Raw genomic sequence first — 27,955 nt, forward strand, 5'->3', positions numbered from 1 at the left:
TGCATCCGTTCAGAACGGATCCGTCTGCATTATAACTTAGAAAAATTTCTAAGTCTGAAAGTAGCCTGAGCGGATCCGTTCAGACTTTACATTGAAAGTCAATGGGGAACGGATCCGCTTGAAGATTGAGCCATATGGTGTCATCTTCAAGCGGATCCGTCCTCATTGACTTCCATTATAAGTCTGGACGGATCCGCTCGCCTCCGCACGGCCAGGCGGACACCCGAACGCTGCAAGCAGCGTTCAGGTGTCCGCTCACTGAGCGGAGCGGAGGCTGAGCGCTGGCAGGCGGATGCATTCTCAGTGGATCCGCCTCCACTGAGAATGCATTAGAGCTGAACGGCTGCGTTCAGGACCGCTCGTGAGCCCCTTCAAACGGAGCTCACGAGCGGACACCTGAACGCAGGTGTGAAAGTAGCCTGACTCCTCTGCTCTCTGACCTCCTAAACACTCATTATAGCTCAGTTCTTATCTTACTGATAAGAATGTGGCTTAAGGAAGAGTTTATAACCTCTCAGTAGTTTAGAGATAAGGTTTATTAGATGACTGGCACAAAGTGAAAGTACCAGTCACACAGCTAGAAAATAGTTAGCCCTTTGTGACAAAACGTCTCAATATTTTTTAATAAAGGCCAATTGAAAAAATAAATTTTTATTCAAAAATCTGTAAAATGCAATAATAAAATAAGTTGCCTCCAAAAGGTGTACATAGCCTTGTTGTGGAAAAATTATTGTTCACCGTATGGTCGCCATCTATCCTATGGAGATGCGCAGATTCGTTAGCATTCGCGTCGCGCAGAAACTTTCGCACGATGGTCTGGTCGTCCCGACCTGTAGCCGATTTGTGCCCGGCCTGGTATTCCTGCAGGATACCAATATCATGGCGCTGGCTGAGGCGGGAGGGATGGGGACCGTCGAACAAAGGTTTCTTCATCCACGAGGATAAGTGCGGCAACGGAAAGGGCGTGAATAAGTGTGTGAACATAAGTTCACGCGATCATTCACATCTTTGCCAGCCAATCACTTCATACCATAACCTGTCTCCCCATTGGTCATGATTGTAAGACCACCTTCCAGCCAATCATTCCATACCATAACCTGTCTCCCCATTGGTCATGATTGTAAGACCGCCTTCCATCTTCTGGTATAAATAAACCTCGCCTAGCATTTGGAAGCAGGCACATTATTAGATCCTACTTGAAAACGTCTCTGTGATGTTATTTTGGAGGAATTGCGCACACATCGACGCACACTACACCAAGGATTTCCCGATTATACTTCTGGCGGTCGTTTTCGGTTGTGAGACAAAGGAGCAAACGGTGATATCAGCCTTTAACCCCTTAAGGACACGGCCATATTTCACCTTAAGGACCAGGCCATTTTTTGCAAATCTGACCATTGTCTCTTTATGTGTGAATAACTTTAAAACGCTTTTACTTATACAGGCCATTCTGAGATCTTATCCAGGCCATTCTGTTCTTTTTCAGGACCAGTTCATAGAAACCACCCAAAAATGACCCCATTTTACAAACTACACCCCTCGAGGTATTCAAAACTGATTTTACTAACTGATTTTACTTCCATTAATTCTTGTGTTCCACAAGAATTAATGGAAAATAGAGAAAAAAATTCAAAATTTCACTTTCTTGGCAGATTTTCCATTTGAATCAATTTTTTCCAGTTACAAAGCAAGAGCCAACAGCCAAACAAAACTCAATATTTATGACCCTGATTCTGTAGTTTACAGAAACACCCCATATGTGGTCGTAAACTGCTGTACTGGCACACGGCAGGGCGCAGAAGGAAAGGAATGCCATACGGTTTTTGGAAGGCAGATTTTGCTGGACTGGTTTTTGACACCATGTTCCATTTGAAGCCCCCCTGATGCACCCCTAGAGTAGAAACTCAAAAAAAGTGACCCCATTTTGGAAACTACGGGATTGGGTGGCAGTTTTGTTGGTACTATTTTAGGGTACATATGATTTTTGGTTGCTCTATATTACACTTTTTGTGAGGCAAGGTAACAAGAAATAGCTGTTTTGGCACAGTTTTAATTTTTTATTTACAACATTCAACTGACCATCATGTGGTATTTTTATAGAGCAGGTTGTCACAGACACGACAATACCAAATAGGACTACTTTTTTGGTTATTTGTTTCAGTTTTACATAAAGCATAAAAAAAAAAAAAAAAAAAAAAAAGATTCTTTAGTGTCTCCACATTCTGAAAGCCATAGTTTTATTTATTTTTTTGGGCGACTGTCTTGTGTAGGGGGCTCATTTTTTTCGGGATGAGATGACGGTTTGATTGGCACTATTTTAAGGCGCGTATGACTTTTTGATGGCTTGCTATTACCCTTTTTGTGATGTAAGGTGACAAAAAATGTTTTTTTTTGTAAAACTTTTTTACGGTGTTCATCTGAGGGGTTAGGTCACATGATATTTTTATAGAGCAGGTTCTTACGGACGCGGCGATGCCCAATATGTATACTTTTTTTTATTTACTTAAGTTTTACACAATACCAGCATTTTTTAAACAAAAAAAAAAAAAAGATGTTTTAGGCCTCTTTCACACGGGCGTTGCGGGAAAATGTGCGTGTGCGTTGCGGGAACATGCGCGATTTTGTAAACATTTTGTAAACATTGTAATGTGTTTTGCACTCGCGTGAGAAAAATCGTGCATGTTTGGTACCTAAACCCGAACTTCTTCACAGAAGTTAGGGCTTGGGATCGGTGTTCTGTAGATTGTATTATTTTCCCTTATAACATGGTTATAAGGGAAAATAATAGCATTCTGAATACAGAATGCATAGTAAAATAGCGCTGGAGGGTTTAAAAAAAAAAAAAAAAAAAAATTAAAAAATTTAACTCACCTTAATCCACTTGATCGCGCAGCCGGCATCTCTCCTGTCTTCATCTTAGCTGTGTGCAGTAACAGGACCTGTGGTGACGTCATTTCGGTCATCACATCCCGATCGTCTCCTAGCAACCGTGCATGAAAATCGCACCGAATACGCACTTGCTTGCGGATGCTTGCGATTTTCACGCAACCCCATTAATTTCTATGGGGCCTGCGTTACGTTAAAAAACGCAGAATATAGAGCATGCTGCGATTTTCACGCAACGCACAAGTGATGCGTGAAAATCACCGCTCATGTGAACAGCCCCACAAAAATGAATGGGTCGGGATTCAGTGCGGGTGCAATGCGTTCAACTCACGCATCGCATGCGCGCGGAATACTCGCCCATGTGAAAGGGGCCTTAGTGTCTCCATATTCTGAGCCATATTTTTTATTTTTTTTGGGCGATTGGCTTAGGTAGGGACAAATTTTTTGCGGGATGAGGTGACGGTTAGATTGATAGTATTTTGTGGGGCATACGCCTTTTTGATCACTTGGTGTTGCACTTTTTGGGATGTAAGGTGCCAAAAATTGCTTTTTTTTTTTACACCGTTTTTATTTTTTTATGGTATTTATCAGACAGGGTGGATAATGTAGATTGGTGATATTTATAGAGCCGGTCATTACGGACGCGGCGATACCTAATATGTGTGTTTTGTTGTTTTTTTCAGTTTTTTATTATAAAATAATAGGAAAGGGGAGTTTTTTTTTTTTTTTCCTTTTTTCACTTGATTAATTTTATTACTTTATAAATTTTTATAAAAAACACTTTTTTCAACTTTTTTTTTTAACTTTATTTCTGATGTTCACATTTGGGGGTCTGATCCCCTCTGCAATGCAGGGGGTCACAGGACCCCCTCGGCATTGACCCAGACTGCCTGCTAATTGATTTCAGCAGGCACCCAGTTCCGATCACCGCCCCCGGCGTACGCCCTGTGTCCTTAAGTACTGGGACACAGGTTAAGAACCAGGAAAAATTTTGGAAATCTGACATGTGGCATTTAACGTGATAACAACTTTCGTACTTCATGTTAGTGGTGAGTTTGAGTCGATAAGTTTTACCTTTATTTACTAAAAATAAATTTAACCACTTGCCATCTGGGCCATTTGCCCCCTTCCTGACCATGCCAAATTTTGCAAAACTGATATATCTCACTTTATGTGGTAATAACTTTGGAACGCCTTTATTTATCCAAGTCATTCAGAGATTGTTTTCTCGTGACACATTGTACTTCATGATAGTCATAAATTTGAGTCAAAATATTTCACCTTTATTTATGAAAAAATCCCAAATTTACCCAAAAATTTGAAAAATTCGCAATTTTCTAAATTTCAATTTCTCTGCTTTTAAAACAGAAAGTGATACCTCATAAAATATTTATTATTTAACATTCCCCATATGTCTACTTTATGTTGGCATCATTTTGGAAATGTCATTTTATTTTTTTAGGACGTTAGAAGGCTTAGAAGTTTAGAAGCAATTATTCAAATTTTTAAGAAAATTGCCAAAACCCACTTTTTAAGGACCAGTTCAGGTATGAAGTCACTTTGTGGGGCCTACATAGTGGATACCCCCATAAATGACCCCATTGTAGAAACTACACCCCTCAAGGTATTCAAAACCGATTTTACAAACTTTGTTAACCCTTTAGGCGTTCCACAAGAATTAAAGGAAAATGGAGATCAAATTTTTAAATTTCACTTTTTTGGCAGATTTTCCATTTTAATCAATTTTTTTCTTTAACACATCGATGGTTAACAGCCAAACAAAACTCAATATTTATTACCCAGATTCTGCGGTTTACAGAAACACCCCACATGTGGTCATAAACTGCTGTATGGGCATACGGCAGGGCGCAGAAGAAAAGGAACTCCACATGGTTTTTAGATGCCATGTCCCATTTGAAGCCCCCTGATGCACCCTTACAGAGAAACTCCCAAGAAGTGACCCCATTTTGGAAACTAGGGGATAAGGTGCCAGTTTTATTAGTACTATTTTTGGGTACATATGATTTTTTGATCATTCATTATAACACTTTATGGGGCAAGGTGACCAAAAAATTGGTTGTTTTAGCACAGTTTCTATTTATTTATTTTTACAGCGTTCACCTGAGGGGTTCAGTCAAGTGACATTTTTATAGAGCAGATTGTTACGGACGTGGCGATACCTAATATGTATACTTTTTCTCATTTATTAAAGTTTTACACAATAATAGCATTTTTGAAACAAAAAAATTATGTTTTAATGTGTCCATGTTCTGAGAGCTATAGTTTTTTTTATTTTTTGAGAGATTTTCTTATGTAGGGGCTCATTTTTTGCGGGATGAGGTGACGGTTTTATTGGTACTATTTTGTGGGACATACACCAAGTGATCAAAAACGCGTAACACCTTTTGTGATGCAAGGTGACAAAAATTGCTTGTTTTGACACAGTTTTTTTTTTTTTTTTACGGTGTTCACCCGAGGGGTTAGGTCATGTGATATTTTTATAGAGCTGGTTTTTATGGACGCGGCAATACCAAATATGTGTATTTTATTTTTCCTATTTTTTTTTATTCCTTACTTCAACCCTTTATTTTATTTTACACTTTTCGTCCCCCATAAGGTCATACAAGACCTCTGGGGGACATTTGCTTCACTTTTTCTTTTTTTTTTACTGTTGATTTCTCCTGTAACTGGGGCTGACATAGTAGCCCCAGTTACAGGACAAATGCACCCCTAGAGAGGCTGTACAGCAGCAATCCAGCGCTGTACAGCCTCAGAGCAGGGCTGATCGAGGTCTCTGAGAGACCTCACACAGCCCCTGCACTCTCCGGTCACGGCGGTCACATTACCGCCGGGCCGGAACAAGAAGCGCATAGCGCTTCCTGCTCTGCATACACAGCGCTCGGTGAGCGCTGTGTCTGCAGCGATCCGGAAGGCAGGGACACCTGGGCACTGTCCCTGCCTTGTCTTAGGGTTGCCCTGCTGTCACTGACAGCGGGCAACCCGATCAGCAGCTGCACGATTAGCGTGCAGCTGCTATTTCTGAAAAGACGTTTTAAAACGTGCTTTCAGAAATAGACGTCCACCCATAGGACGTTTATATCCTATGGGCGGATGTAAAGCGGTTAAAAAAATTATAAAAAATTCACAATTTTCTAAATTTGAAATTGTCTACTTTTAGGATGGATAGTGAAACCTCATAAAATAGTTATTACTTAACATTCCCCATATGTCTACACAATGTTGGCATCATTTTGTAAATGTTTATTTATTTAGTACCTCTAGCACGGAAACTACTAAAAAGTGACCCCATTTTGGAAACTACATGCATCAAGGCATTCATTGAGGGGTGTGGTGACTGTATTGACCCAACAAGCGTTTCATAGAAAATAGAAACATTTGGCTGTGAAAATGAAAAATTATTATTTTTTTCAATAAAATGCTTTAGCTCCAAATTTTTCATTTTCACAAGTGGTAACAGGAGAAAATGCACTCCACAACTTGTTATGCATTTTTTCGAGAATACAGAAACACCCCATTTGTGAGGCACAGAAAAGCTATTCTACAGTATATAGGGACTGTTATAGTTTATTGCTTAAATATGGAAGTGTTTATTGTTACATTAGACAGACCTTGACTTCTTATATCTGTATGTCCGTTATTATATGTAATTCCGTTACTGCATGTGTAATTCCATTACCATTACAAACACTGCTGTACAGAGTTGTACAGAGATAAGTGCTGTAATGAAGCCATTTCCACTGAGCAAACCCCTGACCCAGATCTGAAAGACAGTGAAATTACAATAACTTTATGATGCAGGCTTTCACCAAATTTTGGCCTTCCACGTAACTACCCAAAACCTGTTGCTATAACTATGTAATTTCATTGCCGGACCATATCTGTATTGGAACAGCAGTATTTGCCTATGAACATAAGTAGTAATTGATTAGTTAACTGTACTTGGAGACATAATATCAAGCTCACTGGAACATTCTTGTGCAGTAAAGAGGTAATCAATAGTATGTTGGCATTCTATTGAGGCATCAATATTATAGCCCTGGATAACCCCTATAACTTACTGGTGAGTTGATCCAAACTCAATTATTCTACTAAGAAGGATGTACCATTAGCTAGAAGCAGTGTTGCACCCTCATGAAAGAGTACTAGCATTGTACCACTGGCATTAACATTATGTGTTGTCAATGAAAAGCTGATGTACAGTACAGACCAAAAGTTTGGACACACCTTCTCATTCAAAGAGTTTTCTTTATTTTCATGACTATGAAGGCATCAAAACTATGAATTAACACATGTGGAATTATATACATAACAAACAAGTGTGAAACAACTGAAAATATGTCATATTCTAGGTTCTTCAAAGTAGCCACCTTTTGCTTGGATTACTGCTTTGCACACTCTTGGCATTCTCTTGATGAGCTTCAAGAGGTAGTCCCCTGAAATGGTTTTCACTTCACAGGTGTGCCCTGTCAGGTTTAATAAGTGGGATTTCTTGCCTTATAAATGGCGTTGGGACCATCAGTTGCGTTGAGGAGAAGTCAGGTGGATACACAGCTGATAGTCCTACTGAATAGACTGTTAGAATTTGCATTATGGCAAGAAAAAAAGCAGCTAAGTAAGGCTACTTTCACACTAGCGTTCAGAGAGGATCCGTCTGGTGTCTGCACAGACGGATCCTCTCCTATAATGCAGACGTTTGGATCCGTTCAGAACGGATCCGTCTGCATTATAGTTTAGAAAAAATTCTAAGTGTGAAAGTAGTTCAGACGGATTTGTCCAAACTTTACATTGAAAGTCAATGGGGACAGATCTGTTTGAAAATTGAGCCATATTGTGTCATCTTCAAACGGATCCGTCCCCATTGACTTACATTGTAAGTCTGCAGGGATCCGTTTGCCTCCGCACGGCCAGGCGATTGTGTCCGATTGCTGAGCGGAGCGGAGGCTGAACGCTGCCAGACTGATGCATTCTGAGCGGATCCGCATCCACTCAGAATGCATTAGGGCAGTACGGATGCGTTCGGGGCCGCTTGTGAGCCCCTTCAAACGGAGCTCACAAGCAGGGCCCCGAACGCTAGTGTGAAAGTAGCCTAAAGAAAAACGAGTGGCCATCATTACTTTAAGAAATGAAGGTCAGTGAGTCAGCCGAAAAATTGGGAAAACTTTGAAAGTAAGGGCTATTTGACCATGAAGGAGAGTGATGGGGTGCTGCGCCAGATGACCTGGCCTCCACAGTCACCGGACCTGGTACCAATCGAGATGGTTTGGGGTGAGCTGGACCGCAGAGTGAAGGCAAAAGGGCCAACGAGTGCTAAGCATCTCTGGGAACTCCTTCAAGACTGTTGGAAGACCATTTCAGGGGACTACCTCTTGAAGCTCATCAAGAGAATGCCAAGAGTGTGCAAAGCAATAATCAAAGCAAAAGGTGGCTACTTTGAAGAACCTAGAATATGACATATTTTTTGTTGTTTCACACTTGTTTGTTATGTATATAATTCCACATGTGTTAATTCATAGTTTTGATGCCTTCATAGTCATGAAAATAAATAAAACTCTTTGAATGAGAAGGTGTGTCCAAACTTTTGGTCTGTACTGTATGTGATGTCAAGATGTGGCTCCTCCTTTGGCATTGATAAAGCAGCTAATTATTTCCACCTTAAATTACTACACAGTGGCTGCTATGTTGCTGAAATAAATTAATTCCATATAGCCCAATACCTTCCTTTCATAAATGCCTCTTACCATCATCCCCAACTTTCTCTCGCTCTGCTTCTCTCCTTCGCCTTGCAATCCTTTGCTTTTCTTCAAGTCTTTGCTTTTCAACGTTGGCTTCATCCCAATTGCCATTCTCCATCAGCCTCTGATCAGGGCGCAAACGACTATCGGTAGGAGCAATGCCATCCTCTGGGGCATTCAGGGTCAATGCCAGTTCAGAGAAGTAATACATGTACTCTGCATTCTTCCTACATATTAAACGGAAGATAGTAAACACAGTTAACACAATGACCGCTAGAAGATACAACACATAGGAGATACTGTACAGAAACATACGGCAAGGGGTTTCTTCTCCATAGCAGAATTTTATTTTCTGGGGCCTTATCAGCACCATTCTCAAAGCCACTACCAGGAGGAGACACTGGCGAACACTCCATCCGCTCGTCCCATGTTCCCATTAATGTGTAAAAAACACGCCCACTTGAATCCATCACTTCTCCAGTCACCTACAAGACAGAAAAAGTAAAATGTCCATTTGAGATCAAAACAATTACAAATGTATGTGACAGTAAATTAAATGATCAGATTATTATTAATAAATATATAATGTTAATGAAACTGCCAAATTTGGTGTTCATATTGTGAATAGGTCTGCAATCTGGAAGGTGTGATAAGGAACGGAGGCACAAAGTACTATGTGGTGCTTCACTTTGTTTTCTGTCCTTTTTTGGACCATCGCATACGGATCGCAGACTCCATCCAAGTGAATGGGTTCACGTCCACAGATAGAGGGCACACGATCTGCTTGGCCGGCACAGATTCGTGTGCATGAGCCCTAAATGAGTCTTTAGCCAAGGGCACTGTATGATTTATCCGGAGGATTTGAGAGGGATACAGACTCACCTTGCGGGCCACATCACGTGAGAAGTAGCTGTAAGGGGCAAACTTAAGTTTGCACTTGTCTCCAGTCTTGTGATTGAAAATTTCTATTTCTCCAGACTGAAAGAAGAGTAAAGTATTAAATTAAAGAGAACACAATGGTTGATTGAAACAAATGTATTAAAAAGTATTGAGTAAACAAATGTAGAATGCATAATGACTGTGAATGGAGACCACTGCTGCCATCAATTATCATTAAAGGGGTTGTCCCATGAAAAATATTCTACAGTTTTCAAACTAGCACCTGGATCTGAATACTTTTGTAAATGCATGTAATTAAAAATTTAGCATAGCCACTGAGTTATTCAATAAAATTTATCTTTATAGCGCCACCTACTGTTTTTTTTTCTATTTATTTTTTACATTAGTCATGGAATAAGCCCTTTAAAGGGCTTCTGTCACCCCACTAAAGTGATATTTTTTTTTTGGGCTAGTTAAATTAGTTATATTGCGATATATGACAATATAATTGTGTTACTTACTTTGATCCAGCAGTTTCTGCAAAAAACGAAGTTTTATCATATGTAAATTCGGTCTCTACCAGCAAGTAGGGCGGCTACTTGCTGGTAGCTGCTGCAGAAATCCGCCCCCTCGTCGTGTTGATTGACAGGGCCAGCCGGGATCTCCTCCTCCGGCCAGCCCTGTCGGCATTTAAAAAATCGCACGCCTGTGTTCATTCGGCGCAGGCGCTCTGAGATGAGGAGGCTCGTCTCCTCAGAACTCCCTCAGTGCACCTGCGCCGATGACATCACCGAAATAGAAGACGTCATCGGCGCAGGCGCACTGAGGGAGTGCTGAGGAGACGAGCCTCCTCATCTCAGAGCGCCTGCGCCGAATGAACACAGGCGCGCGATTTTTTAAATGCCGACAGGGCTGGCCGGAGGAGGAGATCCCGGCTGGCCCTGTCAATCAACACGACGAGGGGGCGGATTTCTGCAGCAGCTACCAGCAAGTAGCCGCCCTACTTGCTGGTAGAGACCGAATTTACATATTATAAAACTTCGTTTTTTGCAGAAACTGCTGGATCAAAGTAAGTAACCCAATTATATTGTCATATATCGCAATATAACTAATTTAACTAGCCCAAAAAAAAAATATCACTTTAGTGGGGTGACAGAAGCCCTTTAAATAGATTTTTTTTTAAAAATCAATATGTAAAATAATATGCAGGCAGAATGTTATAGATCAGGAGATGAGCAGATTGATATAAAGTTTTATGAGAAAAGATTCAGCGTATAGATATAAATTCACTTTCATTCCTGCTATTTCTGGGCTTTGAAATCAAGGAGTTGGTGCAATCAGTGATTGACAGCTATCTCTGTATGTACAGCCATAAAGGAAAGGTTGTCAATCAAGGCTAGGACCACCTCCTTGACTTCAAAGCCCAGAATGAGAACGGGTATAAATGAATAAATTACACATTATACTTAATATTTTCCCATAAAACTATATATCAACCTGTTCAGCTCCTCCTGTTCTATAACATGCTGCCTTCAGCCCAGACACCATGTTCAACATGACAGGTACCTTTTAAGTGGTAACAGAGAACACATATCTGCAGGCATTGAACTAACCGTGATCTGCGGCAACTAATGGTACATTCCTGATCAAAAGTTTAAGACCACTTGAAAAAAGGCAAAAAAAATCATATTTTACATTGTTATATCTTAACAAGGTTCCAAGTAGAGCTTTAACATGAAACAAGAAGAAATGAAAGTGAGACAAAACATTTTTGAGCATTCAATTAATTGAAAATAACGATTAAACTGAAACAGGCTGTTTTTCAGATCCAAATTTTAGGACCACATGCCTTTAAAAGGCCAAATCTGTGCAAAGATGTGGATTCATTGTCATTTTCTGTCAGGTAGTCACACGTTATGATGGCAAAGGCAAAAAAACTCTCCCTTTTTGAACGTGGTCGGGTTGTTGAACTGCATAAGCAAAGTCTCTCAAAGCGTGCCATCGCTGCTGAGGTGGGACGCAGTAAGACAGTCATTTGGAATTTCTTAAATGATCCTGAGGGTTATGGAACAAAAAAGTAAAGTGGAAGACCCAAATAAATTTCATCAGCACTGAGCCGGAGGATCCAATTGTCTGTCTGACACAGGACGATTCTCGACCCAAATTAAGGTCCTTACTGGTGCTGACTGCAGCCCCATAACCATCAGACGGCATCTGAGACTGAAGGGCTTCAAAAACAAAAAACGTCTTCAAAGACCTTGTCTCCTTGAACGCCACAGAACTGCTAGTTTGGACTTTGCAAGAGAGCACCAAACATGGGACATTCAAAAGGTGGAAGAAAGTTTTATTCTCTGATGAGAAACAATTTAACCTTGATGGTCCTGATGGTTTCCAACGTTACTGGCATGACAATCAGATCCCACCTGAGATGTTTTCTACGCGCCACAGTGGAGGGGGCGCCATAATGGTCTGGGGTGCTTTTTCCTTCAGTGGAACAATGGAGCTTCAGGAAGTGCAGGGGCGTCAAACGGCAGCTGGCTATGTCCAGATGTTGCAGAGAGCATTCCTCATGACTGAGGGCCCTCGTCTGTGTGGTAACGACTGGGTTTTTCAACAGGACAACGCTACAGTACACAATGCCCGCAGGACAAGGGACTTCTCCCAGGAGAATAACATCACTCTTTTGGCCCATCCTGCGTGTTCCCCTGATCTAAATCCAATTGAGAACCTTTAGGGATGGATGGCAAGGGAAGTTTACAAAAATGGACAACAGTTCCAGACAGTAGATGGCCTGTGTGCGGCCGTCTTCACCACTTGGAGAAATGTTCCCACTCACCTCACGGAAACCCTTGCATCAAGCATGCCGAAACAAATTTTTGAAATGATAAACAATAACGGCGGAGCTACTCATTACTGAGTTCATGTTTGGAAGTTGGATTTCTGTTTTGGGGGGGGGGTTTAGTTTTTTTTTGGAGGTGTGGTCCTAAACTTTTGATCAGCTGAAAAACTGAATAGACATTACATATAAACTTCTTGTTGCATGTTGAAGCTCTACTTGGAACCTTGTTAAGATCCAGCCATGCTAAATATGATTTTTTGCCATTTTTCAAGTGGTCTTAAACTTTTGATCAGGACTGTAATACACGTTGCAAAAGTAATCAACCTGCAAAGCTTTGAAGAAAGCATCTGCTGTAAATGGGTCTGTGCTAAGTGGCCTACAGTAACTATCTCATAAAATAGGATGTAGAAGAGAGCCTTCATCATCCCTTCTCTTACCTGATCAATCCACAATTTTCCCACAATGATGTTGTGCACAGTTGTGGTCACTTTCTTCCATGTATAATGGTTCCCAGAGTTGTGAAAAATACAGTGTATGGTACCTAAAAGGATCAGGATAGAAAGTCCACATAAAAGGGGCTATCCGGATACATTTAAAAAAACTATAAAAACGGTTTACAATGCAATAAATTGCTAACACATACAGGCACTGCCGGTTTCTGTTTACTGGACCTCTAGCAATGACAAGGTGATTCTTGCAGCCAGTTACCAGCAAGGTCTGTCGACACCACTAGATGCAGTGATTGTAATTCCTGTACACATGTCATTGTGGAGCCAGCTGAAGAGACCAGTGAGGGACCAGAAAGTACTGGCACAGGAACAGCATGGGAGAGAAACACACTCCGCAACATAGAAATTGCAACACCCAGAGGAAAAAGTTATAGAATTATGGAAAGCACAGGTAAGGCTACTTTCACACTAGCGTTCGGGGCTCCGCTTGTGAACTCAGTTTGAAGGGTCTCACAAGCGGTCCCGAACGCATCCGTACTGCCCTAATGCATTCTGAGTGGATGCGGATCCGCTCAGAATGCATCAGTCTGGCAGCGTTCAGCCTCCGCTCAGCAAGCGGACACCTGAACGCTGCTTGCAGCGTTCGGGTGTCCGCCTGGCCGTGCAGAGGCAAACGGATCCGTCCAGACTTACAATGTAAGTCAATGGGGACGGATCCGTTTGAAGTTGACACAGTATGGCTCAATTTTCAAACGGATCCGTCCCCCATTGACTTTCAATGTAAAGTCTGGACGGATCCGTCTGAACTACTTTCACACTTCGAATTTTTTTTAAACTATAATGCAGACGGATCCGTTCTGAATGGATCCAAACGTCTGCATTATATGAGCGGATCCGTCTGGGCAGACCCCAGACGGATCCGCTATGAACGCTAGTGTGAAAGTAGCCTAAGGCTACTTTCACACTTGCGTTAGGTGCGGATCCGCACCTATAATGCAAACGATTGTATCCGTTCAGAACGGATCCGTTTGCATTACCATGATAATGCAAACGGGATCCGTTTTGACTTACACTGAAAGTCAATGGGAGGTGGATCCGTTTTCAATTGCACCATATTTTGTCAGTGAAAACGGATCCGTCCCCATTGACTTACATTGTAAGTCAGGACGGATCTGTTTGGCTCCGCATCGTCAGGCGGACATCAAAACACTGCAAGCAGAGTTTTGGAGTCCGCCTCCAGAGCGGAATGGAGGCTGAACGGAGGCAAACTGATGCATTCTGAACAGATCCTTATCTATTCAGAATGCATTGGAACTAAACTGATCCGTTTAGGGCCACTTGTGAGAGCCCTGAAATGGATCTCACAAGCGGACCCAGAAACGCCAGTGTGAAAGTAGCCTAAGATACAAAAATTAAAAGGGGTTGTCCAAGTTATATTTATTGATGACCTATCCTCAGGATAGGTAATCAATATCAGATCGGCTGGGGTCCGACACCCCCGCCGATCAGTTGTTTGAAGAGAAGGCGCGCACCGTCCCAGCGCTGCCTCCTCTTCATTGTTTATCTGCTCGCTGTTGCATCTTCAGCGGTGAGCAGGTGTAATTACACCCAAGCCATCCCATTAATTTCAATGGTATGGATCGCTTCTATACACGCTGGCATGGCATGCGCCTTCTCTTTCAACAGCTGATCGGCGGAGGTGCCGGGTGTCGGATCCCAGCTGGTCTGATATTGATGACCTATCCTGAGGATAGGTCATCAATAAATATAACTTGGACAACCTCTTTAATGACATACAAATGAGAAAACCAAATACTCAAAATATCTCAATTTGATCAGTATCGACCAAGAGCACAACATGCAGAAATATACGCATTTACACAACATGGCATGCTATTAATCAGGTCATTAATGGCTGTCTGAGGAATGTTCTGCCACGTTAAATGCACTTGGATCTGATACTTGCAGCAACCTTTGTAATGGACAACAAATGACTCCCCAGATGTGCTCAATGGAACAAGTCCGGAGGCACTGCAGGGCATGGTAATTGGTCACAATAGCACAAGCGACATGTGGCCTAATGTTGTCCGGTGGAAAGATGGCTCCTGGGACACTCTGGCCTTACCACTGGTTTCGCAACCAAAAGAATGTAACGCTGACCTGTTAGTGCTGCTGAAGACTAGAGGGGCCCAACTACTGTACATTACCACTTCACCCCTGGTGTGACGTTGCCTTGTGAAGGCACCTTATTGTATTGCACATGCAGTCTTCAGACCAATCTCCGGCTACCTTCATAGTAGCAGTTTATCAGGTTGAAAAAAAAAAATATGTGGTAATAGTGACCCCCTAAATTATAAGAAGCAAACTCTGTCGGGCAGAGAAAAGACACAGAATTTTAAAAAGGCTAATTTCCCGGGGTTGAGGGCAGAATTTCAGGGCATAGACAGGGGAGCAGCTACTGTCACATAATAATACAGAGGATAAATGGGAGAGCTTCAAATCCACATTGAGTAATTGCACAAGTATAAACGGCTTAAATTAAACCCCCCATGGCTTACAGCTACTGTAAAAAGAGCAATAAAAGACAAAAAGAGGGTTTTTAAAAAATTCAAATCTAAAGGGTCAGCTGTAGCGTTTGAAGATTACAAAGGGCTTAATAAAATCTGCAAAAAGGAGATAAAATTAGCAAAGATACAAAATGAACAGCAGGTAGCAAAAGAAAGCAAAATAAATTCCTAAAATTTTTTAAATATATAAATGCTAAAAAAACCTAGGTCTGAGCAGGTAGGGCCCCTAAATAATGGTAAGGGGGAATTCTTTTGGGAATGATATTTTATTTTTTGGGGATGTTACAAGGCTTAGAAGTTTAGAAGCAAATCTTGAAATTTTTCAGAAATGTACAAAAACCCAATTTTTAGGGACCACTACAGCTCTGAAGTCACTTTGCGAGGCTTACATAATAGAAACCACCCAAAAATGACCCCATTCTATAAACTACACCCCTCAAGGTATTCAAAACTGATTTTATAAACTTTGTTAACCCTTTAGGTGTTGCACAAGAGTTATTGGCAAATGGGGATGAAATTTGAGAATTTCATTTTTTTGCCTAATTTTCCATTTTAACCCATTTTTTCCACTAACAAAGCAAGGGTTCACAGCCAAACAAGACTGTATCTTTATTGCCCTGACTCTGCCGTTTACAGAAACACCCCATATGTGGCCGTAAACTACTGTACGGCCACACAGCGGGGCGTAGAGTGAAAGGTGCGCCATATGGTTTTTGGAAGGCAGGTTTTGCTGGACTGTTTTTTTTGACACCATGTCCCATTTGAAGCCCCCCTGATGCAACCCTAGAGTAGAAACTCCATAAAAGTGACCCATCTAAGAAACTACACCCCTCAAGGTATTCAAAACTGATTTTACAAAGTTTGTTAACCCTTTAGGCGTTGCACAAGATTTAATGGAAAATAGAGATACAATTTCAAAATTTCACTTTTTTGGCAGATTTTCCATTTTAATATTTTTTTTCCAGTTACAAAGCAAGGGTTAACAGCCAAACAAAACTCATTATTTATGGCCCTGATTCTGTAGTTTACAGAAACACCCCATATGTGGTCGTAAACTGCTGTACGGGCACATGGCAGGGCTCAGAAGGAAAGGAATGCCATATGGTTTTTGGAAGGCAGATTTTGCTGGACTGTTTTTTTTGACACCATGTCCCATTTGAAGCCCCCCTGATGCATCCCTAGAGTAGAAACTCCAAAAGTGATCCCATTTTAGAAACTACGGGATAGGGTGGCAGTTTTGTTGATACTAGTTTAGGGTACATATGATTTTTGGTTGCTCTATATCACACTTTTTGTGCGGCAAGGTAACAAGAAATAGCTTTTTTGGCACCGTTTTTTTTTTTGTTATTTACAACATTCATCTGACAGGTTAGATCATGTGGTAATTTTATAGAGCAGGTTGTCACGGACGCGGCGATACCTAATATGTATACAATTTTTTTTTTATTTATGTAAGTTTTACACAATGAATTAAAAAAAAAAAAAATAAATAGTTTTAGTGTCTCCAAAGTCTAAGAGCCATAGTTTTTTCAGTTTTTGGGCGATTATCTTAACCACCTCAGCCCCCAGTGCTTAAACACCCTGAAAGACCAGGCCACTTTTTACACTTCTGACCTACACTACTTTCACCGTTTATTGCTCGGTCATGCAACTTACCACCCAAATGAATTTTACCTCCTTTTCTTCTCACTAATAGAGCTTTCATTTGGTGGTATTTCATTGCTGCTGACATTTTTACTTTTTTTGTTATTAATCAAAATTTAACGATTTTTTTGCAAAAAAATGACATTTTTCACTTTCAGTTGTAAAATTTTGCAAAAAAAAACGAGATCCATTTAGAAATTTTGCTCTAAATTTATTGTTCTACATGTCTTTGATAAAAAAAAAATGTTTGGGTAAAAAAAAAAATGGTTTGGGTAAAAGTTATAGCGTTTACAAACTATGGTACAAAAATGTGAATTTCCGCTTTTTGAAGCAGCTCTGACTTTCTGAGCACCTGTCATGTTTCCTGAGGTTCTACAATGGCCAGACAGTACAAACACCCCACAAATGACCCCATTTCGGAAAGTACACACCCTAAGGTATTCGCTGATGGGCATAGTGAGTTCATAGAACTTTTTATTTTTTGTCACAAGTTAGCGGAAAATGATGATTTTTTCTTTTTTTTTTTCTTTTCTTACAAAGTCTCATATTCCACTAACTTGTGACAAAAAATAAAAACTTCTATGAACTCACTATGCCCATCACGAAATACCTTGGGGTCTCTTCTTTCCAAAATGGGGTCACTTGTGGGGTAGTTATACTGCCCTGGCATTCTAGGGGCCCAAATGTGTGGTAAGGAGTTTGAAATCAAATTCTGTAAAAAATGACCTGTGAAATCCGAAAGGTGCTCTTTGGAATATGGGCCCCTTTGCCCACCTAGGCTGCAAAAAAGTGTCACACATCTGGTATCTCTGTATTCAGGAGAAGTTGAGGAATGTGTTTTGGGGTGTCTTTTTACATATACCCATGCTGGGTGAGATAAATATCTTGGTCAAATGCCAACTTTGTATAAAAAAATGGGAAAAGTTGTCTTTTGCCAAGATATTTCTCTCACCCAGCATGGGTATATGTAAAATGACACCCCAAAACACATTCCCCAACTTCTCCTGAGTACGGAGATACCAGATGTGTGACACTTTTTTGCAGCCTAGGTGGGCAAAGGGGCCCATATTCCAAAGAGCACCTTTCGGATTTCACAGGTCATTTTTTACAGAATTTGATTTCAAACTCCTTACCACACATTTGGGCCCCTAGAATGCCAGGGCAGTATAACTACCCCACAAGTGACCCCATTTTGGAAAGAAGAGACCCCAAGGTATTCACTGATGGGCATAGTGAGTTCATGGAAGTTTTTATTTTTTGTCACAAGTTAGTGGAATATGAGACTTTGTATGAAAAAAAAAAAAAAAAAAAAAAAAATCAGCATTTTCCACTAACTTGTGACAAAAAATAAAAAATTCTAGGAACTCGCCATGCCCCTCACGGAATACCTTGGGGTGTCTTCTTTCCAAAATGGGGTCACTTGTGGGGTAGTTATACTGCCCTGGCATTTTCCAGGGGCCCTAATGTGTGGTAAGTAGGTAAATGACCTGTGAAATCCTAAAGGTGCTCTTTGGAATATGGGCCCCTTTGCCCACCTAGGCTGCAAAAAAGTGTCACACATGTGGTATCGCCGTATTCAGGAGAAGGTGGGGAATGTGTTTTGGGGTGTCATTTTACATATACCCTTGCTGGGTGAGAGAAATATCTTGGCAAAAGACAACTTTTAAATGACACCCCATATATGTATATATGTAAAATGACACCCCAAAACACATTCCCCAACTTCTCCTCAGTACAGCGATACCAGATGTGTGACACTTTTTTGCAGCCTAGATGCGCAAAGGTGCCCAAATTCCTTTTAGGAGGGCATTTTTAGACATTTGGATACCAGACTTCTCACGCTTTGGGGCCCCTAGAATGCCAGGGCAGTATAAATACCCCACATGTGACCCCATTTTGGAAAGAAGACACCCCAAGGTATTCAATGAGGGGCATGGCGAGTTCATAGAAAATTTTTTTTTTTGGCACAAGTTAGCGGAAATTGATATTTTTAATTTTTTTCTCACAAAGTCTCCCTTTCCGCTAACTTGGGACAAAAATTTCAATCTTTCATGGACTCAATATGCCCCTCACGGAATACCTGGGGGTGTCTTCTTTCCGAAATGGGGTCACATGTGGGGTATTTATACTGCCCTGGCATTCTAGGGGCCCTAAAGCGTGAGAAGAAGTCTGGAATATAAATGTCTAAAAAATTTTACGCATTTGGATTCCGTGAGGGGTATGGTGAGTTCATGTGAGATTTTATTTTTTGACACAAGTTAGTGGAATATGAGACTTTGTAAGGAAAAAAAAAAATAATTCCGCTAACTTGGGCCAAAAAAATGTCTGAATGGAGCCTTACAGAGGGTGATCAATGACAGGGGGGTGATCAATGACAGGGGGGGGTGATCAATGACAGGGGGGGTGATCAATGACAGGGGGGTGATCAGGGAGTCTATATGGGGTGATAACCACAGTCATTGATCATGCCCCTGTAAGGCTTCATTCAGACGTCCGGATGCGTTTTGCGGATCCGATCCATCTATCAGTGCATCCGTAAAAATCATGCGGACATCTGAATGGAGCTTTACAGGGGGGTAATCAATGACAGGGGGGTAATCAATGACAGGGGGGTGATCAGGGAGTCTATATGGGGTGATCCCCACAGTCATTGATCACGCCCCTGTAAGGCTTCATTCAGACGTCCGGATGCGTTTTGCGGATCTGATCCATCTATCAGTGGATCCGTAAAAATCATGCGGACGTCTGAATGGAGCTTTACAGGGGGGTAATCAATGACAGGGGGGTGATCAGGGAGTCTATATGGGGTGATCACCACAGTCATTGATCATGCCCCTGTAAGGCTTCATTCAGACGTCCGGATGCGTTTTGCGGATCCGATCCATCTATCAGTGCATCCGTAAAAATCATGCGGACATCTGAATGGAGCTTTACAGGGGGGTGATCAGGGAGTCTATATGGGGTGATCACCACAGTCATTGATCATGCCCCTGTAAGGCTTCATTCAGACGTCCGGATGCGTTTTGCGGATCCGATCCATCTATCAGTGGATCCGTAAAAATCATGCGGACGTCTGAATGGAGCTTTACAGGGGGTTGATCAATGACAGGGGGTAATCAATGACAGGGGGTGATCAGGGAGTCTATATGGGGTGATCAGGGGCTAATAAGGGGTTAATAAGTGACGGGGGGGGGGGGGGTGTAGTGTAGTGTAGTGGTGCTTGGTGGTACTTTACTGAGCTACCTGTGTCCTCTGGTGGTCGATCCAAACAAAGGGGACCACCAGAGGACCAGGTAGCAGGTATATTAGACGCTGTTATCAAAACAGCGTCTAATATACCTGTTAGGGGTTAAAAAAAACACATCTCCAGCCTGCCAGCGAACGATCGCTGCTGGCAGGCTGGAGATCAACTCTCTTACCTTCCGTTCCTGTGAGCGCGCGCGCCTGTGTGCGCGCGTTCACAGGAAGTCTCGCGAGATGACGCATATATGCGTGACTGTGCGCAGCGCTGCCACCCACGAAACGCGATCCTGCGTTAGGCGGTCCGGAGGTGGTTAAGTAGGGTCTCATTTTTTGCGGGATGAGATGACGGTTTTATTGGCACTATTTTGGGGTGCATATGACTTTTTGATCGCTTGCTATTACACTTTTTGTGACGTAAGATGACAAAAAATTGCTTTTTTTACACTATTATTTTTTATTTTTACGGTGGTCATCTGAGGGGTTAGGTCATGTGATATTTTTATAGAGCCGGTCGATACGGACGCGGCGATACCTAATATGTATACTTTTTTTTATTTATGTAAGTAGTCTAAGAGCCATAGTTTTTTCAGTTTTGGGGCGATTATCTTGGGTAGGGTATGATTTTTGCGGGATGAGATGACTGTTTGATTGTTACAATTTTGGCGTACATACGACTTTTTTGATCACTTTTATTACCTTTTTTGGGAAGTAAGGTGGGCAAAATTTCAATTTCATCATAGTTTTTTATTTTTATGGCGTTCACCTTTCGGGTAAAGTAACATGACCGTTTATAGATCAGGTCGTTACGGACGCGGCGATACCAAACATGTGTAGGGAATTTTATTTTTTTCATTTTTAAATCAGTGATAAATGTGACTTTTATCTCTGTAAAAGTCAACTTTTCCCATTTTTTTTTATACAAAGTTGTCATTTTAGATATTTCTCTCACCCAGCATGGGTATATGTAAAAAGACACCCAAAAACACATTGCCCTTTTTTTTTTTTGGCACAAGTTAGCGGAAATTATTATTTTTTTAGTTTTTTTCTTACAAAGTCTCCCTTTCTGCTAACTTGTGACAAAAAGTTAAATCTTTCATGGACTCAATATGCCCCTCAGCGAATACCTTGGGGTGTCTACTTTCCGAAATGGGGTCATTTGTGGGGTGTTTGTACTGCCCTGGCATTTTAGGGGCCCTAAAGCGTGAGAAGAAGTCTGGAATATAAATGTCCGTGAGGGGTCTGGTGAGTTCATGTGAGATTTTATTTTTTGTCACAAGTTAGTGGAATATGAGACTTTGTAAGAAAAAACAAAAACAAAAAAAAATATCAATTTCCGCTAACTTGTGCCAAAAAAAAATATATCTTCTATGAACTCGCCATGCCCCTCAAAAGTGATCTTTTTATAGCGCCGCAGCGATTTTACAGTGTTTTTGCAGTGATCAGAAAAATAAAATAATTTCTGTCACTGCGGTGGGGCGGACTGCACGCAAGTGTGCGTACAAGATCAGGCCTGATCGGCCGAACACTGCGTTTTTTGTAGAGCCTATAGAACATGTCCTATTCTTGTCCGCAATTGCGGACAAGAAAAGGCATTTTCTATATAGTTCTGGCAATGTGTGGATCCGCAAAATGCGGAAAGCACATTGCCGGTGTCCGTGTTTTGCGGATCCGCGGTGTCCGTGTTTTGCGGATCTGTGGATCCGCAAAACACATACGGACGTCTGAATGGAGCCTTACAGGGGGGTTATTAATGACAGGGGGGTGATCAGGGAGTCTATATGGGGTGATCAGGGGTTAACAAGAGGTTAATAAGTGACGGGGGGGGGTGTAGTGTGGTGGTGTTTGGTGCTACTTACAGAGCTGCCTGTGTCCTCTGGTGGTCGATCCAAGCAAAATGGACCACCAGAGGACCAGGTAGCAGGTATATTAGACGCTGTTATCAAAACAGCGTCTAATATACCTTTTTGGGGTTAAAAAAAAAAATCACATCTACAGCCTGCCAGAGAATGATCGGCGCTGGCAGGCTGTAGATCCACTCGTTTACCTCCGGTTCCTGTGAACGCGCGCTCCTGTGTGCGTGCGTTCACAGGAAATCTCGCCTCTCGCGAGATGACGCGCTGGCGCGTCCAGGAGGAATAACAGGGCCGCCGCCAGGACGCAATCCTGCGTTCGGCGGTCCTGAGGAGGTTAAAGGGATTGTCTGGGTTCAGAGCTGAACACGGATATAACCTCCTTTTTAAACTGGTTTACCATGTACGTAGGATAAGAGAATCGGAGCATTTCTTGGGCGGTGTACAGTGTTGTTCTGGGTGGTTTTAGAGGCAGATACCTGCTTCTAAAACAGCCTAGGGAAGCACTATACTCCACCGACTTGAGCCGGTGACGTCTCCAGGCTCCCTGCTAGGCATATGTTTCCGCCTAGCATAGTGTTGTGAAGCCCTGTACGTCACCAGCTCACAAACAGCCTTGATGCAGTGCAAGGCAAGGGGGAGCATCGGAGAAAGAAATGCTCTGATGCGCCTACCCTACATGGTAAGCCATAACATAGAAAGTTATATCCGGGTTCACCTCTGAATCCGGACAAAGCCTTTAATAACCACCCTCTGTTTTCTATCACTGAGCCAGTTACCCACATACACACATTTTCCCCCAGTCCAAGCATTTTCATTTATGTCAAAACCTTTTATGTGGCACAGTATCAAAGGCTTTGGAGAAGTCAAGGCACACTGCTCACAAAAAGTTAGGGATATTAGGCTTTCGGGTGAAATTTTATGGAAAACGTAAAAAGTTCACGCTACAGTGATATTATGTTATGAAAGTGGGGCATTTAAGTAGAAGCATGCAATGGTGGTGATTTCCTCATCTCAAACAATGTATTGAAACAAAAGCCAGCAACAGTGGTGGGTATACCTCCACAAAAAATGTCAATGTCTCAATAACTTGTCATGTGGCCTGGAGCTTCAATTACAGCTTGACAACTATGTCTTATGCTGTTCATAAGTCAAAGGCATGGCATCCCACTCTTCTTGAAGGATGGCCCTCAGGACATTGAGGTCCTGGAGTACAGAGTAACGAGCCTATACACGGCAACTCAGCTGATCCCAAAGGGATTCAGGTATGGAGAAAGTGCAGGCCACTACATTTGAGGTACCCCAGTCTCCAGCAGCCGTTTCCTAATGATGCGACCTCGATGAGCTGGCGCATTGTCGCCTATGAAGATAAAATAAGGCCTGTGTTGTTCATACAGAACAGGGCGTAGAGGGAAAGGTGCGCTGTGTGGTTTTTGGAAGGCAGATTTTGCTGGGCTGGTTTATTTACACCATGTCCCATTTGAAGCCCTCCTGATGCACCCCTAAAGTAGAAACTCCATAAAAGTGACCCCATTTTGGAAACTACGGGATAAGGTGGCAGTTTTGTTGGGACTATTTTTAGGGTACATATGATTTTTAGTTTCTCTATATTACATTTTTGTGAGGAAAGGTTACCAAAAATAGAAATTCTGAAATTTCATCTCCATTTGCCATAAACTGTTGAGGGACACCTAAAGGGTTAATAAAGTTTGTAAAATCAGTTTTGAATACCTTGAGGGGTGTAGTTTCTTAGATGGGGTTGCTTTTATGGAGTTTCTACTCTAGAGGTGCATCAGGGGGGCTTTAAATGGGACATGGTGCCAAAAAAAAAAGGCCATCAAAATCGGCCTTCCAGAAACCATACGGCGTTCCTTTCCTTCTGCGCCCTGACGTTTGGTCATACAGCAGTTTACGACCACATATGGGGTGTTTTCTGTAAAACTCAGAATCAGGGTAATAAATATTAAGTTTTGTTTGGCTGTTAACCCTTGCTTTGTTACTGGAAAAAAAACGAATAAAAATGTAAAATTTTCCCCAAAATTGCTGTTTTGGAACCGTTTTTATTAAAATTTTTTGACCTTGTTCCTCTGAGGGGTTAGATTTTTATAGAGCAGATTCTTACGGACGCGGCGATACCTAATATGTCAACTTTTTAAAAATGTATTTATGTTTTACACTGTATTATTTTTTTATAAACAAAAAAAACTAAAACATTTTAGTATCTCCATAGTCTAAGTCAGTGTTTTTTTTTTTAGCCGGTTATCTTAGGTAAGGGCTCATTTTTTGCGGGATGAGAAGACTGTTTTATTGGCACTATTTTGGGGGGCATATGACTTTTTGATCGCCTGTTATTACAATTTTTGTGATGTAAGGTGACAAAAAATACCTTTTTTTGCACCGTTTTTATTTTATTTTTTGGACCGTGTTCATCTGAGGGGTTACGTCATGGGGTATTTTTATAGAGCAGATTCTTATGGACGTGGCAATACCTAATATGTCAACTTTTTATTTATTTTAGTTTTACTAAATATTTTTAAAATTTTTTTGTTTTAGTGTCTCAAGTCTGAGAACCATAGTTTTTTTATCCGATTGTCAGTGGCTAAATTGGGGAAGGGGAATATAAATTTAGTACTCCATGGAAGTGTGGTACTCCCTGAAGCAACTGTCCATGCAGAGGCCCGGATGATCGGGGCACGTGTCACACTGAGTGGTGGTTTCCTTCCGTATCCCCCTCCTGTGACACACACTGCACTTTTTTTGGGTCCGTCCCTTCTTTCCAGTATGGGGGACCACACCTGGAAAGTGTTGGCCAGGGACGATCTGGGTGCCTCCAGTTCACGAGGTACTCCGGCCTGCTCTTTCCAGGTCAGAAAAGATCAGGGCCTTGAGGACTGCCTCATAGAACTGAAGGAATTTCCCTGTGTTGCCAGCGCTCTGGGAGAGCACAAGAGTTGTACAAGGCAACCTGTACCAAGTAGACTGCAACTTTTTTGTACCATGCCCAGGTTTTGCGCATGGCATTATATGGCTTGAGGACTTGATCAGAGAGATCAACTCCTCCCATATACCGATTGTAGTCGACGATACAATCGGGCTTGAGGACTGTTGCCGCAGTACCTCGCACAGGGATGGGGGTGATGCAGTTACTGTGAATTGTGGACAGTACAAGGATATCCCTCTTGTCCTTATATCTGACCAGAAACAGGTTTCCACTGGTAAGGGCATGGGTCGCACCCCTAGGGATAGGTACCTGGAGGGGGTGGGTAGGGAGTGGAATTTACCGCACGGTCCCACAAGCGGACGCAGATCTGGCGGCGAGGGACTGGAACAAGGTGTAGCGGAGGGGTAGCACGATCTACAAGGTCTCCGCTGGTAGACAGAAAAAGCAGGCAATGATCCAAATAGGCCGGTACAGCATACAATCCTTCCCTCCCAAGAACTGTAACGGAACGCCTAGCACCCCGACCGGGTACCTCCGTTGATAGATGCTCCTAGTACTTCCAGAGGACTCCAAGCACTCCACTTGACACCGTCAGCACTGCAGACCCCACGAACCGCCGAAGCTTGGTGGAGGTCTCGCCGTCTCCTACCCACCCTGGACATATGACAAGGCTCCAGGCTCCAGTGGGTGAACCTCTCCTAAATCCAGAGACAGGAACCAGGAGCAAGCTCTTACAAGAGCTAGGAGTTATAGCCAGGGGAGTATACAGCGTATAGCAATCCCCATACACATGAGACGAGGCTCTATGTTGAATGTAAAACAGGAACACTTTATTGAGGGCTACCCGCCCGTATTTATGCAGCTCCCCATGTGGTGGACACGCCCCTAGTGGACCAGAAGGAAGACTGCGACACAGGACAGATATGCAGCAACTCAGGATACACCGACACAACACGTCCCCACAATGCATCATGGTTTCCTCCTCTCTGCCCTGGAGACACCCGAGGAGTAATCCAATTATCTCTCAGGACAAAGGGAAATCACCAATACACATGTGGTAACAACCGGACAGGAATCACCACCCAAACACACAATGTCACACCCTCCCAACAAACACAGACATTTAACATATTCCCAGATAGCTCAAGTCTGAGTGCATATCATTAGGTGAATGGCACTCAGAATACACAAATACAATACAATTAGCTATCTGGGTGCCCTCACATAACAACATACAATTGCATGAATGCTGGCGGTTTTCATGCCGCCAGCATAGGAACGTTACAGCCCACCTGAACCCTATTACACAAAACATATATACGCTTGGTGAATGACAATATACAGTGGCTGGATTTTCCACACAAGGGGATACTAGTATAAAAGTTATCCACGTACAGGTGGTAACCCTTATCTAGCAGTGGGTGCATAAGGTCCTACACAAGCTCTAGGCTTCGGATGTGTCGTCCAATTTCACTTGCAGTGCAAAATGGATCACTACATGCCATTCTGCTAATTAGATGATCCATCTATGCAGAGGTTCACCTCTACGCATCTCTTGCTGCTATTCCAGTTCATTGTTGTTCTCCCAACCCCCTGGAAACTCAACGTTAAACAATGCTGACATCTTATCAAGGAAGAAGCAAACAGTAATGGTTCACCTACTCTACTTAAATATATTCAAAATACATATATTGTGTGGTACCGCGGTAACCCATATAGTAATTGGTAGGACTCTGGGAAAATGACAAAAAACAAACAAACTACAAAATATACGAGCCACAGAATAACAAAAATATGTAACTCTATTAGTGAACAAGTACAATACATAGAAATAAGGATGATAGGCAGAAAAAGGCATCATCACTGGTAGCCCACAACACCCAGGAATAGATAAATAATGGTCACCAATATTGATACCTTATAATGCCCACAACAAAATCATGGCTTAGGTTACTTTCACACCTCCGATTTGAATTCTGGCAAGCTGTTCTAGCTGCGTTTGTGTCAGGCCGATTCTCCGCTTGTCTCCCGGAACAGCCATGCCGGAGTTTCAAACCGGAGGTGAAAGTAGCCTTAGCGTGTTGTTGAATTGGGTATATTCATTGCAGGCTTTCTATAAATTACTAAACATAGATCCATGTCTGGTGGTTGAAATTCTATTTGCTTACTACATTACCCTGTATACCTCCAGCTCCTTGCCTTATACCAATATAGGTGACTATTATTTATCTATTCCCGGGTGGTGTGGGCCACCAGTGATGACATCTTTTTCTGCCTCTCATCCTTATGTTATATATTGTACTTTTTAATTAATTATTCATAATAAAGAGAGTTTCAGATTTTTGGTATTTTGAGGCTGGTATTTTTTTTTTCCTACCAATTACTATATGGGTTACCGTGGTGCCATGCAATATACACTACTCACAAAAAGCTAGGGATATTTGGCTTGTGGGTGAAACTTCAGGATGAACCTAAAAAGCACTCTACCCTTTACAGGTGAACTGAATGTGACCTTCAGCACTTTTTGCACAACTTGCTGTTCTCTAACAAGGAGCTTAACGCAAAATTCACAACACCTGTTTGTTCCAATAAATTTCCTGGTTCAATTAGAATTGGTACTTAAATAATCCTTAAAGGGAGTCTGTCACCACATTTGAGCCTATTAGACAGATCCAATAGCGTTAATAGTGCCACCCAGAAGTTTAAAACGGTACCTTTGTTGCATATACCGGAGTCTTGTTTGAGCCAAAAATGAACTTTGTAGGTTCTGTAAATGCGCCGTCTCAAGTGCCCAGGGCGGCGTCTCAATCTTCCGAGCCCAAGACCGGACCTCCCCAACGGCTCATAACCCCGCCCTCCTTGTGCCTCTGCCCGCCCGTTTACACTCCTCCTCTCTCCTTTTCC

The 27,955-nt window shown here is 42.1% G+C and overlaps 1 protein-coding gene across 1 annotated transcript in view; it reads right to left on the bottom strand.

Annotated features, from left to right (window-relative positions):
* Positions 1 to 27,955, bottom strand: part of LOC121003272 (oxysterol-binding protein 1-like) — a 362,083-nt gene that overhangs the window by 11,470 nt on the left and 322,658 nt on the right. The window contains 4 exon segments of the mRNA XM_040434977.1: positions 8,646 to 8,866; positions 8,955 to 9,124; positions 9,522 to 9,617; positions 12,795 to 12,898. Coding sequence (XP_040290911.1) covers positions 8,646 to 8,866; positions 8,955 to 9,124; positions 9,522 to 9,617; positions 12,795 to 12,898 — 591 coding nt within the window.

Source organism: Bufo bufo, chromosome 6 (assembly GCF_905171765.1).
Source record: "Bufo bufo chromosome 6, aBufBuf1.1, whole genome shotgun sequence".
Taxonomy (NCBI): domain Eukaryota; kingdom Metazoa; phylum Chordata; class Amphibia; order Anura; family Bufonidae; genus Bufo; species Bufo bufo.